The sequence below is a fragment of the Ciconia boyciana genome, chromosome 1, assembly GCF_034638445.1.
Source record: "Ciconia boyciana chromosome 1, ASM3463844v1, whole genome shotgun sequence".
NCBI classification, from domain to species: Eukaryota; Metazoa; Chordata; class Aves; order Ciconiiformes; family Ciconiidae; genus Ciconia; species Ciconia boyciana.
In genome coordinates, this window is record NC_132934.1 from 99,060,821 (window position 1) to 99,076,857 (window position 16,037).

General features: G+C 38.3%; 1 protein-coding gene across 11 annotated transcripts in view; it reads left to right on the forward strand.

Moving 5' to 3' along the window:
- The window catches only part of PHLDB2 (pleckstrin homology like domain family B member 2), a 111,180-nt gene that overhangs the window by 81,869 nt on the left and 13,274 nt on the right, over nt 1–16,037 (forward strand). For 8 of the 11 annotated variants that reach the window (XM_072884807.1, XM_072884869.1, XM_072884821.1 and 5 more), the window contains 7 exons: nt 1,004–1,159; nt 1,924–2,034; nt 2,768–2,857; nt 6,364–6,507; nt 8,221–8,361; nt 8,946–9,045; nt 14,765–14,800. In XM_072884807.1, the coding sequence (XP_072740908.1) occupies nt 1,004–1,159; nt 1,924–2,034; nt 2,768–2,857; nt 6,364–6,507; nt 8,221–8,361; nt 8,946–9,045; nt 14,765–14,800 (778 nt within the window). The remainder of the gene's footprint in view (nt 1–1,003; nt 1,160–1,923; nt 2,035–2,767; nt 2,858–6,363; nt 6,508–8,220; nt 8,362–8,945; nt 9,046–14,764; nt 14,801–16,037) is intronic. The other 3 variants (XM_072884860.1, XM_072884888.1, XM_072884879.1) reach the window with 2 other exon arrangements.

Sequence of the window (16,037 nt, forward strand, 5' to 3'; positions counted from 1 at the left end):
AGCCTGGAACTTGTAAGTAGGGATTCATGTTATGAATACACAGAAGTTGCAGGCGAAAGATTAGCGTTCAGTTCTTGTGCTGTAAGTTTTATCTCGTCATCCCTAAGTGGAAGGCAGGTGTGTTCTTATTTCTTGGGTCTTTTCTGCAGCATTCAACCTCTTTTCCTGACAAAATCTGGTGTTGGCCCAGGGGGATGCATAAAAGCGGGCTGATGCCCTTTCTGAAGTAATGCACCTACTGGCTAGGGTGATGACTAGAGTCCTTAATTGTGTGTTTGCACAGGGAGCAATTGTCAGCTCCAATTCGGTGGTCCACGAGCAGCCTGTGGCTGAGCAACTGGCATGGTTGGACATTGCTGCTGAGGCGATGGCAGTGTGCTGATGGCACACAGCTCCACGTACCTTACATCTTATCTGACTGTACGTCTGTTATTAAAAACAGGGGTGGTACTTGGGCTAGACCTAAAGAAATTCTAACTGCAGTCCAGACTCCTCCATTTGAGCATGTATTCCTGTAGTTAATCCAGTGTGCAGTTCTCCGGTGTTACTGGGATGATACTTTCTGTCCTTTTTGGTTGGTAAGCAGATGCTGTCCCAGTTTGGCATGTGACAACCTCACCAAATGGGTTCAGGCTTTGGCAGTGTCGCAGCTAGGCTACAGCAGAGTGATCTGCCCAGCCAGGGGTGCTCATGGCTTAAGAGGCTCCAGCTTGATCTGAACCCTGCAAAACAGCTCCCTCACCATGCAGGTGCTTTGTCTTTCTCAGCGGGGAGGACAGCAGGAGTGATGGAGAAAGCAACATCAAAATAATGATTAGCCCTATTTGCTCTCTCATTATGACAGTCGGTCATTAAAAGTGTTGAGCTCCTGTTTGAACATGTTGTACAAGATACATAAATAACATTTTAGATTGTGATTTTTGTGTTTGTTTGTAAGTATATCTACTCCGGTGTCAGTGAAAGCATGATTACTATTTTTTTTTCTTTTTTTCTTTTGTTTAAGGATGCTGATCTATTGGACATAGAAAGCAAACACTTTGAAGACCTGGAATTTCAGCAGCTTGAACATGAAAGCAGGTTAGATGAAGAGAAAGAAAATCTGACACAACAGCTCCTGCGTGAAGTAGCTGAATATCAGCGTAGCATTGTCAGTAGAAAGGTAAAAGCACTAACACTCCATTCCTTTGTTCTTTGTTGTTGAGCTTAAAGGAGATGAAATGGATCTACAACCTGCTTATCTGTAAGAAATAATGCAAAACTTACCTCTTTGAAAAAGCTTTTGCAGCAGAGCAAAGGTGATGGCCCAGTAACATCCCACAAATATCAAATCATGCACTTCTCCAAAAGGAAATAAATCAATAAGATTCCATGCCTTGTTTGTATATTTGCATATGAAAATTAAACCCTTAAACTTGCTACAAAAATTACCAAAGTGTTGTTTTTTCTTCATTAAGAAAGGAAATTCATACACTCCGGACAAAACTACAGTTATTTTATGCTCATGATAGGTGTTGATTTTAAGTGATTTTGTTAAAATAACAATAGAACACCAAATTAAGAAAATATCTTAATTACTAAAATAAGTTGTAAAAGTCCTGTATCAAGCAATTAAATGCCAGTTTTTCAGAGATCAGAAGTTGCATCTCTAAACCAGTTCTGTTTGGTATGTGAAAGCTAGTCACCATATTATCAAAGAACATGTGCAATTATTCCTTTGTTTTGTCTCTTGAAGAAATTCTCTTTACTGCCTAAAACTTATTTAATTATCTCCTTCAGAGGAGTGAGCTGTCTTGTAAAAACTCTTTTTCCTACTGCTTCACTCCTATGAATGAGTGAACTCTCATGAATAGGATCCTCAGCGCAGGTTGTCTTGTGCTTTGAAAATAAAACATGTAAATTGTGATTATCTTCTTTTTATATTAGGAAAAGATATCTGCTCTCAAAAAACAAGCCAATCATATTGTTCAACAAGCACAAAGAGAACAAGATCATTTTGTAAAAGAGAAAAACAACTTAATAATGATGCTGCAAAGGGTAAGTATGTATTGTCTTTCAAATATTTTTAGCGTGTAATAAAAGAGCGTTTCATAGAATAAAAAAACGTAGAGCACGAGAAAAGCATCAGTTGTGCAGAAGCTAGCAAGAAGGTATTAATGTGATAGACATCTTTTGTATCCGTTAACCTTTAAAAAAAAAAATTTTTGTAATTAATCAGCAGATTTCCTAAGATAAAATGCTAGTGGCATTTCATAATTGAGAGGGTTTTAGAGGTGTCCCCCTTCCAAGGACTCAACCAGAGGCACCTGGTAGAAGCCTGTGCTCCCTCTGGGCCTGCTGGAAGTGTGCTCAGACAGCAGGTTTTTGACTTGTAATAGCCCATACTAGGCCACAAGATGAGGTACTTAACATCAGCTAACATCTGCTTAGTAAGAAGCTGGCATGAACCCTTCACATCCATTTTATGTTTTGCTTTTAATTGTGAGAAAAATGATGATTAGTTCATTAAGCAGAAGCAGCATTTTCAAAATGCTGAAGGAAAAACCTTTTGGTTTGGCTGTGGTTATTAAATAAAATCTTTTGCTAGCTTTTCATTCTGTACCTCCGTTTTTTGTTCAGTTCTGCTGTAAGTGGATGAAGCTGAAGCTTTGCTGTGCAGCTTCTAGCCTTCTGTCCCAGCATGTTTCTTTACACGCTTAAGAAAACAGCTAGCATTTATTTTCACTACATGGCTGTTGGTATTTAATATAAAATGTCTGTTTTTCAACAGGAAAAAGAGAATCTCTGTAATCTGGAAAAGAAATATTCCACGCTTTCCGGAGGAAACGGATTTCCTGTCAGTCCCAATAGTCTAAAAGAGGTAAAGGGATTCACTGCTTTTTACTTTACCATAAATGACTTTTAATAACACTTCATACAAAAGCACTATAGTATTTAGTGAAGTCCTATTCATACAATTTTTTTTGAGATGTGATGAAATTACTTTGTAAAGCTATTCATAGAAGTCCAAATGCGTGGTTGAGCAAAAATAGCTTCTCTTGACATTTTCCCAGATGTGACTGGTATCGCCTTAATCTCTTGCCCTGGAAAAATGATCATTTTTATGTGGGGGAAAGGGTGTGTGGAGGGGGGTATATAATTTTCTCAAAATAGACAATTAAACCTCATTGAAGTGATGAAGAATGAGGCCCAGGAATAACTCTGTTCATTACAAATACAGTTCAGTCTTATTTTTGCGCTGTAGATTTTACCATTGCCTCCCATCCTTTATTCTAAGGCTCCGCAGTAAAGCATGACAACTGTACATTTTGATCTTTTCAAAAAGCATTGAATTGAAGACTTCAAGCTATTTTGTTTGTAAGATACCTGTTGAGCTATTTATTTAACTGTTTTGAATAGTTAGAGTAAAGGTGTCAAATATTTCTTGCTGAAAAAACTGAGTTAGTTTGGGTAATGCATGATGAGACCCAGAGCTTACCTGCAGCTGTCAAGCCTTCATAGCTTTGAGGGTACCGCTTTAAGCCTCAAGGTCCGCAAGCAAGGTCAGTGTAAGGTAAGCCACAGCCCATTGCAAAGATTCAGTCAGCACGTACGATATTAGCATTAACTCCCCATATTTATCTTCTTGACTTGACTTGATGAATCTGCAAATTGCAGATAAACATGAAGTTATAAATGCAGAAGCAGAAAATCTGGCATTTAAAATACACTGACAGGTACCTATGGCTGCTTCATTAACTTCTGCTTAAGAGGTCTGACTGGACTTGCCGGATCTGCTTGTATCGAAGCCCTGAACAAGGTCTGCTCCATCTAATGATGTAGGTGTCTCTGTGGGAAGCTGGGCTCTTGCAGTCTAAAGCAACCACGTGTCCTCTCAGCACCTGGGAAATGTGATCTTGCTTATTTGGCCCCCAAGTTCCTGGTGAACCCGGGTGGCCTCCAGCACATGCCAGTGGGGTCGAGCACCCTTCTTCACTGCAAGCCATGTTGCAGATGCTTAGACTTTCAGTGTCCTAGGTTGTGCTCTGACCTGGACATCTGACCTCCCACCAGAACATCTGGCAAGTCTAAGCTTCATTGTTGCTCTTCTGAGATGGACCTGTTCATTGTCTCGCTAGAGAGTGGGTGCTATCTCTGATTTTTGTCTTTGTATCCACATAATGGTTTGTTTAATCACAGATATTTCAAAATGCAACTACATTAAGTGAGCCTGACACTCTTTTTATTGAAATCGATTATTCAGCAGTGTTGTTCTGTTCACTGTAATGAAGTCAGTTAGGACTTACCCTAAGGTAAATGAGAGAAGGAACAGCATGGGCTATCTGTTTTAAGCTCAGTGTCCCCATAGGCTCTCTCCTATAAAAGAAATGCCTTTCCTTGCCAGACGTTATGTTTGTCTTGCTTCAGTTTTATTTTTCTCTGACTGTTCAGGCACCTTTAAAAAGCAGGCTTAAACAGACTCCCTGCACACAGAAGCTAATTTCACCACGCAGTTGCTCACGTATCAGTTGAGTCTGTGGTCCCACATTTCCCAGCCCCTCCTCACCAAGCACACGTCCGTGACTCTCCCATCCATCGTGAAGCTTACTCCCTGCATGCACAGCAAGAGAGAGCAGCACGGCCTCACGTAAAGAGGCAGGATGCTTATCCTAGTACTTAAACAACTGAGGAAAATCAATGCTGTTTAAAAGTTAAGCGTTGACAAAGATGCCTCATCTGACTTGAAACCATTTATTTAATCTAATATAATAGAGGCCTGAGCTAATGCACAGTGAAGTCATTTGTTGTTTGCTTTTTTTTTAACCCCATGGTGGATCCCCATTGGGGTTGTGAGTCTGAACTGAATGTTTTTCATATAATGGTGAGGGTGCTTTTATCTTCTACACAAATGAATGCAATATTGCATTCATAGACTTGCCAAGTTTTGGTTACTGATATACTGCTACTACAAGATGGTTAAGCAAGTTTTATGTTTAATCACACTATTTTACTGTAATATGGCCACGCACTTTGAGAAGGGAACTTTAGTATCTTACCCAGTCTCCTTCTCATTTAATAGTTCATCACATGGTATCTGAGTCAAGATTTGCCTCCTATTTCTAGAGTGCTGTGTTTACAGTATGATACTTAATTTTCCAGAATTGTGTATCTGCTTGAAATAGCTGATAAAATACATGGAGAATTATGCTAATAGATAACACGGTTGGGTTTTTTTTCAACCTGCCTTCTATGATCATTGCTAAATTTATGCATTTTTTTAAAAGAAGAAATAGTATAGCAGTCTGTGGTTTCTCTTACTGAATTGCCGAAGTATACATACTGGCACGTCAGTGTGCTGGTATAGTAATAGAAACATAGCCCCTTCAATACCTTCTCAATTTAAAAGCAGCTTACCATCTTGATTTAAAAAATAAGCATATTTCTACCTCATTTTTATGACATTGCTTCAACAGTGATTTACTCTTTCTTTTGCATAGCTTAGTTTTCTATGGATAAGAAGTTAGGACATGAGACTTTTTACAGTCTGGCATCCTCTACACTATGGATTAGAATCTATATTTTATTTTTAAAATAACATTTATTCAGTTAACACCAGAATACATGCAATAATTGTATTCTGCCATTATATCTCAAATCTGCCTGCATAAATCTTAACTGCAGGCAGAAGCACACTCTGATGTCCATGCCTTTCCTCAGTCCGTCACCTCCTGTATGATTGTTTAAAAAAAAAAAAAAAAAAAAGAGGCAAATCGTAATGGCTATGGGGTAACACTAACAGCATCTTACCTGAGTCTCCTGGTAACACCTAAAAGTTAGAATTGACTTCCAGACAATGCAAATGGAAGGTGTTGTGTCAGCAGAATTTATAGAGTAGCGATGGCTTGTCCTTATGCAAATTCTTCCCAGTTCTGTTAGTCATTTGGTTTACTCAGACTAGCTTAATTGTTAGGCAAGAAACAAATCAGGGTAAGTTATTTTATTTAAACATGGACCAAAAAAAAATTAAGAAATAAAAAGATGGGTGAATAAGGCTTGTTCTTCCTTTTCCCCCAGTCTGCTTTCCCGAGAAAGAGCTACATAATTTCTAAAGGGTATTGACATTTTAGTAAAGTCTTTTGGTCACTTAATGTACGTTTGCTTTTTGATCACGCAAATGTATTTGTTTAAATGAAGAACAATTCTCAGAATTCAACATTTGATAAGCTTGACATAAATATAATTTTATTTTATTTATGATGAATATTTCAATGATAACAAATATTTGGCTGTATCACTCTAAACTAACTTTCATCGTACTGGATACATTAATACTCTTGCACGTCTTTTGGCTTTTGCTCCTTTTAACTTCTGAATTCCTCCTTTTAGGGCTATATCAGTGTAAGTGAAATTAGTGAGCTGTATGGCAATTCCACGAATATATCCCCTTCCACTCAGCCCCCCACAGATGCTGAAGCAGTTGCCACTGAGCCTTCCACGGCTGTGCTGACCAGCCAGCCACAAAATAAAGAGGTTTGTTTGAGAGACATTTCCCTTTGTTTGCATTGTTCTTTCATGGCTGCCTTTTTATTTTCTTTTTATTTTTTTTTATTTTTTGGTAATTCAACATGTAACAAATTAACCCTAAGGCAAACTGCCGTCTGCCAGTTACCGAGTCAGATAATGATTTAGTCGTAAAGCTGAACGACTGCTCTAGTTGTAAACTGTCTTTGATGACGTAGATGGGACTTTGAAGGCCAAAAAACCTGAATGCTTATGACCCAAGCAGCAATAAGTGACAATCTTTGCCTGTCAAACACTATAATGTAATGCACCTTTGGAGAAACAGTCTGTGGACACATTTAATGATTACTCGTTCAATGGTGCTTAGGTGTTAATTTTGTATGTTTTGTAGCTTTTTTTCCTTTTCCTGTGAGGTGGTAGAAGAAGTATATCTTGAATATTTGGGGGAGATGGGTAGCTTCTACTTATCTTAGCTATTTCATGGAGTCTGTCCAATGTGTGTCTTCTAGCTTACTCTCTCTTTTCCTCATTCTTTGTGATGTTTTTGCCTTTGTAATGACAATAGCAAATTTTGAATAAATCCCCCTTTAAAGGAATGGAATAATCTTATGAGTGTAAAGCCACCTGTCTTTGTGTTGCAATAAGGCAGCAACGGGTTTAAAATTTGGCATTTTTGTACTGCCAGTTAAAGTATGCTGCCAGTAGTTAAATATGCCTTGAGTTGCAATACAACACATCTCTCTCCTGCTAAACGCTCCAACAAACACAGTGCTAAAAATGCAGCTTGTATGTGCCGTATCTTTTGAGCAATTCCAAAAAGAAAACTCTGTGTGTAATTTCTCTTTTTTCTATAAAGCTAAGATCACCTCTCTGTTCTGGATTTGTGTTTCCTCACTCTCTTTCTCCTCGCTCTATTGCTCAACTTCCATCAGTCCATTGGCCTGAGGTCATGGCTACTCATGTAGATCCTATTCCTTTATCTGATACACCTCCACCTCTCCCAGCTAAGAAACACCGCAGGCAACAACAGGTAACAGATTCAAAGCTGATAATTTGGGATTGTTATTTTGTTTTGTTTTGTTATGGTAGCCATGAAGTTGATTTGTGTGTGAAGTTCTTAGAGTGATATGACAGATCATTAGTTGATTGTGCTTGCAGAATGTTGCACTTCAAGGCTTTGCTCATTTAAAAATCAACACAATGCGTTATAGACTATTACTGAACAAAAATAAACAATACAGAGGCAAATACTAATATTTAGGAGCCATTGTAACTGTCAGACGACTTGCAGCAGTGAAGTACAGGTGGCTGCATCTGAAGTCCTAAATTAATTTTTCATATACATTTGAACAATGCCTCTCAAAAGCTGTATCAGTTTTAAGCCACCAATTCATTAAAATAACTTGTAAATAAATGTTTTTCTGTGTAATTGGATTCCACTTGTACACTAGAGATCAGTTTTTAAAAAAAAAAAATGGTACAGGGACATGTACACAAAAAGTGCACGTGAATTTAATGTATTTTCTTAACCAGCATGATTTTAATGTGATATTTGTAGAAATCCTGGAAAGCATTGTGAAGCAGGAGGTACTCTGTATTTTAGATTTTGTTCTTTCCAGTGAAGTTCCCAGACTATCACCTTCAGTATATTCCATATAGAGCATAACTGAGCAAGTAGGTCAATTCATTTTGTCAAAACTGTGTAACAAATTACATTTGAAGCATTTCAGAAATCTGGAAGAGCGAAAGAAGCAGCACAGGGAATGCATGTATATGAGCGATACCTTACCTCGCAAGAAAACGACTCCGTCTGTATCACCGCACTTCAACAGCGCTACGCTTGGACGAAGCATTGCATCTAAAGTACGTAGTTGCATGCTATTAATAGCCTTCCAACGTCTGTATAAAAACCTATATTATGTTAGAGGTAAGGGTGGGTAGCACTGTAAGCATTACATAACCCCCTAAATTCACCTTGAAATTGACTTTGAAAGAAATTCAGGTTTATACGGGAATATCCGTGAAGGCTTCCATACTCCCAGCCTTTATTCTGACCTCTGGAAATGCCGTGCTGTAACAGTAATCTTGCATTTTGATTAATATATCTCAAGGATTGTATTTAGTTAGTTTAGTTTAAATTCACTGTAGAGACTCAACAGGTTATTTTCCTTCCTACATAAGGCCTCTAAATGGTAAAGATAAAGTTGTGTATAAAACAAAAATACTCTTTATTTTTGACATGGTAAATCAACAAACAGCAGCAAGGTGGAGATATTACTTTGAAAACATTTTGGTCTAATACAGACTGTGCACAACTAAAATATCCATGGCTGATCGATATGATGTGACACTGATACCCATGATAAAGCAAGTTTTACCATTAGTTGCTGATACAAAAAAAGTCTTGAAGTGTAGTTTTAAGCACATGTTTACAAAATTTCCTGCAGGGACATTTACCATTAGGACAGAGCAACAGCTGTGGCAGCGTACTTCCCCACTGCCTGGCAACCATGACCAAAGAGTCAGAGTCGAGAAGGATGCACAAAGGTAAGACCTTTTTGTTTGATTCATTGCTGTTAAAAGTCAGTGTTCAATTTTTCAGAAAATAAGTCTGAAACGGGTGTTGCTATAATCAACAGGGCTGTAAAATAAAAGTTTCCTTCTTGGTGAAAAAAGCAATTTGCAGATATCAGATGTTAAGATGATGACATAGGCGCACATGTAGTTTTGAAGTACGTGGTCACCAAATATAATCAAGTAAACAAGCAAAGTATATTGAAAAATACACATTGGGTTAACTGGGTAATTTCTGTGAGTGATTTTGAGGCAACATATTAAAGATATTACATGTTGCTTTCTTTTTTCTTCCTTTTTTTTTTTCCTGGACAAAGTAATTCCCCAGACAGAGATTCAGTATCATGACTTACCTTTGAGAATCTGAAACTGTGTTATTGTCACCAGTCTTAAATATCTGGGCTACAAAATAGGAAAGGAGAGGGGTGTTTTATCATGGACAGATAGCTGTATTTTTGTCATAGGGACATGACAGTTCTGGATCCAAAAGGAAGTTTGATCTTTGAAACATGAGCTTTTAAGCTATAGCGTTCTGTGTCTGTTGTTTGTTGACTTGAGTCAATACACTTAATTTCTGCTGTAACAAGATGCATTATTCATAAGTGTCCCATCTTGAAATGGAGTTGCTTCAGTGCCATCTGTTAGCTCCTTTTCTTTCCGGCATCTGCAGCATCATTATCAATAAAAGTGCCAGAGGTCCTTATGTAGAATCTCACTGACTAAGCCTGAGCTGAGATAGGATCCATCCTGTTGTTATAGGACTTGTCAGAGCTAGCAGCTGTTAAAGGTCAAAGAGCTTGACTGAGGTCAGCCATATGCACCAAGATGACTCAATACAGGGATGGAACAAGCTTGCTGAGAAGGGATCATGACTTACTACATTAACTTTATAGAGCTGATCCAGTTTGATTTGGGTTTTTTTGAGCTTTAGTTATGCAGCAAGCCTTCCACAAACCTGCTGTGTTGTGGCTAACTTATCTTGAAGTATTTCGGATGTGATAAAAAAGGAGCTTCATGCTCAGCTTGGAAAGCTGCTTTGATGTAATGTGTTTGCAAGGGTAGAATTGCTTGCAGGTACGTTCATATTCATCATTATGCCATTGTGCAGAAAACACTTTGTTTCAGTTTGAAAATCAGTAAGGATGGTTTGGCTAAACTTTGATGACAAGAGATCACGTGTTTAAAATTGGAAATATTTCTGTAAAATGGTTGCAAAAGAGCATTAGTGTGTGACCTAAAACACAATTACAAAGTGTTACCAAGCCTAATATAGGCAAATACTAAGTTTTAAAAATAAATTGATCAGTTTTAATGTTCCTTCTTTTTGTCAGCATGCAATTAAGAAAATCCTAAGAGTATAGGCAGATTTCTTGACTTAAGAGTGAGAAAAAAACCACACAAACCAAAACTGAATTATGGCCTGACAAAGAAGAGAGGCAGGGGAGAGCGAGAGATGTATTTGTTAAGGCACTTGGCACAGTACTTGTCATATGCCATGAAGAATCATGTGTGCTATACTGCCTGCCATACTAGAAGATGACCGTTATTCTTTGCAAGATCCAACAGTCTGAATGGAAATACTAAGTTATGAGGAGAGCCTTACAGGATTAATTTGTACTAGGAAAGAGGAAAGTTCTAGGTGGCCTATTCTGAAACATCAGCTTTGTCAAAGGGAAATGATGCTGCTGACAGGTGCTTTACTTGAACTCTCACAGGATTTGCAAAGTAAGAGAGAGAGTTAAAACACGAAGGATATAGGAATGCAAGGATTATTTGTGGCTTGACTACCTCTCTTAGTAATTAGTGAAGAGTTTATTCCCTTTGCGTTCAACGCGGAGCTCCGTGACTTTCTTGCTGTTGGAAGAGCTTGAAGAGTATAACTGCTTTCTCTTGCTCTTAAGTGCTGTTGTTTCTAGGTTTCTTTGTCTCAGTAACACACCACAGAAGTTTTTGCATGGCTTTTTCTGCTGGTATGTGGGTATCCCACTGCAGTGCAGAACGCAGCAAGGAAAGAGACATCCAAGTCGGGCGTCTAGAATCAGATCCTAGAGCATTTCTGTCCAGCTATACAAAAGGGCCAGGGTGTGCTGGACACACGTGATCATCCACACTGCGTAACTGCCTGTCCACATCCCTCCCCTGGACTGCTCTGGGCTGCTCTGACTAGCTTGCTCCATGACAACCGGTTTTGAAGAGGGACAGCCCTACGCCATGAGATAGCCGCCAGCCCAGCCTGTGTCAGCTCAGGCTGGAGGAACAATCCTTGGGCATCTTTCACTGAGCCTTACAGGCATGGCCTTAATCAGTGTGGTGGTACGAGCAGGGAAGGGTCTGTGTTCAACTTGGTGTGATTTCTGGTTTCCCCTAGCACCTCATACCCACACTCAGCACACGGAGGAAAAACAAGCTTTTCTTCCAAGTCATGAGTAAAGGGCATGCATTTCTGTGGGACAGGGAGATTTCGGCAATGTTTTGAACATGGTGTAGTATTTAAATATACCACACAGTACAACTGAAATGGAATACTATTGTCAATTAAAATTCTGAAATCTTATGTGGCTTCCACTAAAATCAGTGAGACTTGGGTCTGTGTAACTAAGATTAATTTCAGCAGACATCCTTAAATACATCATTGAAAACAAAACCAAATGTCATGTCGGTGGATATCCTTGGCGACGTTCTTTTATTCCATCACTCTATGATAAATACACTGTATTTCTCACAAAAACATTCTTGAGGTAGATCAGATTTGCCTTTTCAGACTAAGTGAATATTTTGGAGGAGCAAGATTTTCTGCCAAATCAGTGGAACTCTGCAAATGTACAGATACTGCTTATACTGATAAATATGTGCTCACTTCTCTTCCCCCTCCAAAAATTAGTTGTTCATCTAAAATAGGTGATGAATAGATAAAAAGTATTCTTGACTTGTCATGTGTATTGAACCACTGCTTGCTTTCTTTGCCTTTCTTTTCCCACTTGACAGGTTTTTCACTCCGTCAGTTTTCTGTGTTCAAGGTGATGTATTGCAAATGACATGGGGGACTCGAGTTACTGATACCTTGCGCATATAGCTGCACCAAGTGCATTGGAGCTGGGTGTGCTCAGCTCAGTGGAGATCCAGGGTCTCGCATGATAAATACCACTTCATCCACGCTGGAACACTGGCTATCGTGCAGTGTCCCACAGACTGCTATACAAAGAGGATGATGCACTCCTGAAGCAGTATTAGTAGCTTACCACGTTCCTTAGGGCTTAAAAGCATTGAGTAAACTTCTAGGCCAGGTGTTTTGGCATGTTCATATAGATCTGAAAGAAAGTATATTCAACAGTGCCTGGAGGAAGAAGTGGCAGCTCAGCTAGTGTGAAGATATTATCTGAGAATCATCACTAAATTAGTAATGGCATAAAATGAGTTTTCTCTAATTTGCTTTCTCCAGTTTTTCTAATTTCAGTCCAAGAAGGTAAATGTAAAAGTCTGAGATGAAAAAATTGAAAGTAAAAAATGAAGTCAGAAAATTAAGAACAACCACTTGAGTTTGAACCTGGATTTCAATCTCTTTGTCTTTGCGCAGGAACAAGTAATGTCTATGAATACATTTTAGGTCAGATCCAGTAGGAAATATTTTAGGAAAGATTTTAAAGTACTAAATAGTCTTTATTGTAGGATTACCAAAACTGTGTTTAGTCAGTCACATGAGTTCAAGAACTGTTCTTGAAAGAAACAATCACTGTCAGTAATCATAGCCTGATTTAAGAGCAACTTATAAAATGTTTAAGAGGATGCATCTTTGATATAAGTCATTAGTGGAAAAAGCTATTTCTTAGCAGCCATTCATGAGGTATTTTTGAAGGACTATATTTATAAATTCACCTCCTGTGTACATGCCTTTGTAAGCAAACCATGTGCAACAAAAAGAACAAAGCAGCTGCTCTTTGGTACAATCTAGAGACCTCACTCTGCACAGGTCACAACTTGGTCCCAGGAAGCTCCCATGGGGTGCTGGGTGCCAAAAGCCTGTGCAAGGACAGGCAGGAGTGAGGAGGGAGGGTTAGACAATTCAGTCCTGTTGACTGCAGGCTAGACTCCAGAGGGAAGAGGCAACGGTTAGCTGGGAGCTGAGATGTTCCCAGTGCTGTGTCTGGTCTTACAAAACTGTTGGGACAGAGAAGTTATGTACCAGCAAGATGATTATTTGTATTCTTTCTAAGCTCTACAGAAAAAAATATACTGAGGGCAAGGTATATATGTACAAACAAATTATAAGCTTTTCAAAGCAGTTTGCTTTTTTGTTTTTTGTTGTTTTTTTTTTTTTTACTCTTATCGAACTCAGGAAAAGCCAGAAAAGGTATGAAAACATCCCTTCACCTGGCTGTATCTATTTTGTCATGTTTTGGCAAAACTACCAATTGCATCAGCACTGTCAAGTTGTTCCCAAAATCTTGGAAAACTTTTAAATAATTGTTAAATAATGATAGCACTTCAAAAATTCTTTTTTCCTGCTGTCAAATAACCTGTCACAACAAAACTTCTGATTAATGCTAATATCTGCAGAGCTGCAGCTTTGTGCAGGCCTAATTTTTTGCTTCTTTGCTCATAGCCAAACAAGTAGAGCAGAAAATTTAGAACTCTTTGCAGATCTGTGGGTGACAATGACAAGGTAGACAGACTTGGGCTTCCTACTTTGGCATGTTTCCATACAAAAAATGTATCTTGACATGTTAATGTCAGTCTTTAAAAAAAGGAGAAAGAATGGAAATAAAATAATATGTTGTACCATGTTTTTTATGAAGTACTATTTTTTTAACATACTTGACAGTGCCACTTTTAATAACAGCTTTCACCTATAGTTCTGACCTCACCATAATTTTGTGGTGGTATATCTGTTTTTTGTGATTCTGCAATAACTCTTTTGGATTTTTTTTTTTAATGAAATGGCTTTATGGATATTTGCAATATTTTGCTCAACAGTATGGCTGTTAACAGTGTTAAGTTTACTGTGTTACTACAGAGAATACAAGCCAATGCAACAAGACACATTTCAGTTCTGTATCAGCTTAGACTTGGCTGATACAAGCCTTGGCTTGTGGGAAACTTTTAGTGAAGTGCTGGATCTTACGAGGAGTCTAATATTTTAAGTGCATGTTCTGTGAAGAGGCACCTGAGCAGTTAAAAATTCCTTAAGTGATAGATTGTGCCTGTGTGATGTGTAAGTGGGGCTGTAATGGAGGCAGGTTTGTTGTGAGGCTTCTTGGTGTCAGTACGACACCGATCCTGAGCTTTGAACTGCCCTGTTGCTTACAGCATGGGGAGAAAATGAGAACATCGCGTTATGCTTTGTTTCTGTGAATGTGTCTCATTTTGCGACCTAACAACTGTATACTTCTTGCAGTGTTTAGTTACGTTTGCATGATTACATAAATTTAACTGATAAATGTTTTACTTAAAAATGGGTCTTTATCATCATGGAAGTTGACTTTCCTTTAGGAGAGCATTTGTAAAACAGCTATGTTTCTCTATGCCTTTTAGTTGCATTTATTTTTCAGTGAAATATAAGATATGGAATAAAGATTTCTGAGTAGTCAAGGTTTTGCAAAAGTCTCAATAGAAAAACCTGCATATGAATAAAGTTCTTTCAGTAATTTATTTTTTTCTCTCTTTCCATAATGAATAATTGATAACCATTTCACAGGAGCAATTAGTCATTCCAAAGGTTCGAGTATGAAAGGTAATTGCTTATCTGCAATAACAGCAGCATTTGCCATAATAATGGGAAAAAAACCAAACTGCACATGTGAATCAGTAACACCTGTGTTGCGCGATGCTTTTATCTATGACTGCTGAGGTGTATCTGTCCCTTTTGTTTCTTTTACTAATCAGTGCAATTGAACTTTTATTGAAATTTAGTGTTCTTTCAAATGGCAAGTGAAGTCCTATTAGTTCCTTAGAAAACAGCTTTAATTGTCTGTGAGAAACCTTTGTATGGTACAGAGGGAAGTGAGGAGGAAAGAGGAAACTATCTGCCTTGGAAATGCTTGTTAGGGCATGATTTCCTTAATAATATGCTTTAATTATGCAGCTTCAGTCACGCTTTTCAGATACCTTTTGGAGAATATTATAACCTTTCCAAGGTAGAGCTGCAGTTGTTGGCTCCCTGAACTGGGACTCTCCCCACTCCAGCATGGCAGAGAAAATACCAGGCCGTAACCTTGTATGTGCAGATCGAGAATGAGAATAAGGCAGGAAAATATTCTCACTTTAAGCATGTTTTCCTAACATCTGTGTCTTAATGGTGTCTAGTAAAAAATTTTATCTGGACTTTGCTGCATTTGAACATTTGTCTGCATTTTTCCTGTTTGTTGATCTTAAATTTGTGGAATGTCAGTGGTTGGTTTCCTGTACGAATGGGAGGTTTTCATGTAGTCTAACAGTCCTTCCTAATCTCCAACTCTGCCACCAGCTCACATTTTGGGTCAGGAATGTGCAGAGACTATTATAAACTTGACTGAGCATCAGAGCTGTGGGAAAGTCTCACTTCGTGCATTGATTGAAGGAAAAGATGAGCAGTGCAGTTGCATTTGTAATCACATGGATTAAACAAACCTTAAAAGGGCACTGTAAAATAACTTCAGCAGTTAAAATGACAACTGTAATTATACTCTCCTCTTCATCAGGCAAGCTCAACAACCTCTCTGTAAGTCTGCATAAATACTGCTGCATTATTTACAAAGAGCAATGGAGACATGAGATAAAAATAATTCTGAAGAAGTATTTTTTAAAGGAGACATAGCCAAACAAAGTTCCCTGTGCTCAAGAAGGATGGCTTTTCAGAAAGGATGATATTGTGGAAAAATAACAGCGCAAAGAACTTAAATGTTGCATAAACCATATTTTTCTTTACAGTCATTGAGCTACAGGGATCTGCTTCAATCATGTAGGGTGAACTGCAGTTTCAAAACTCCAGG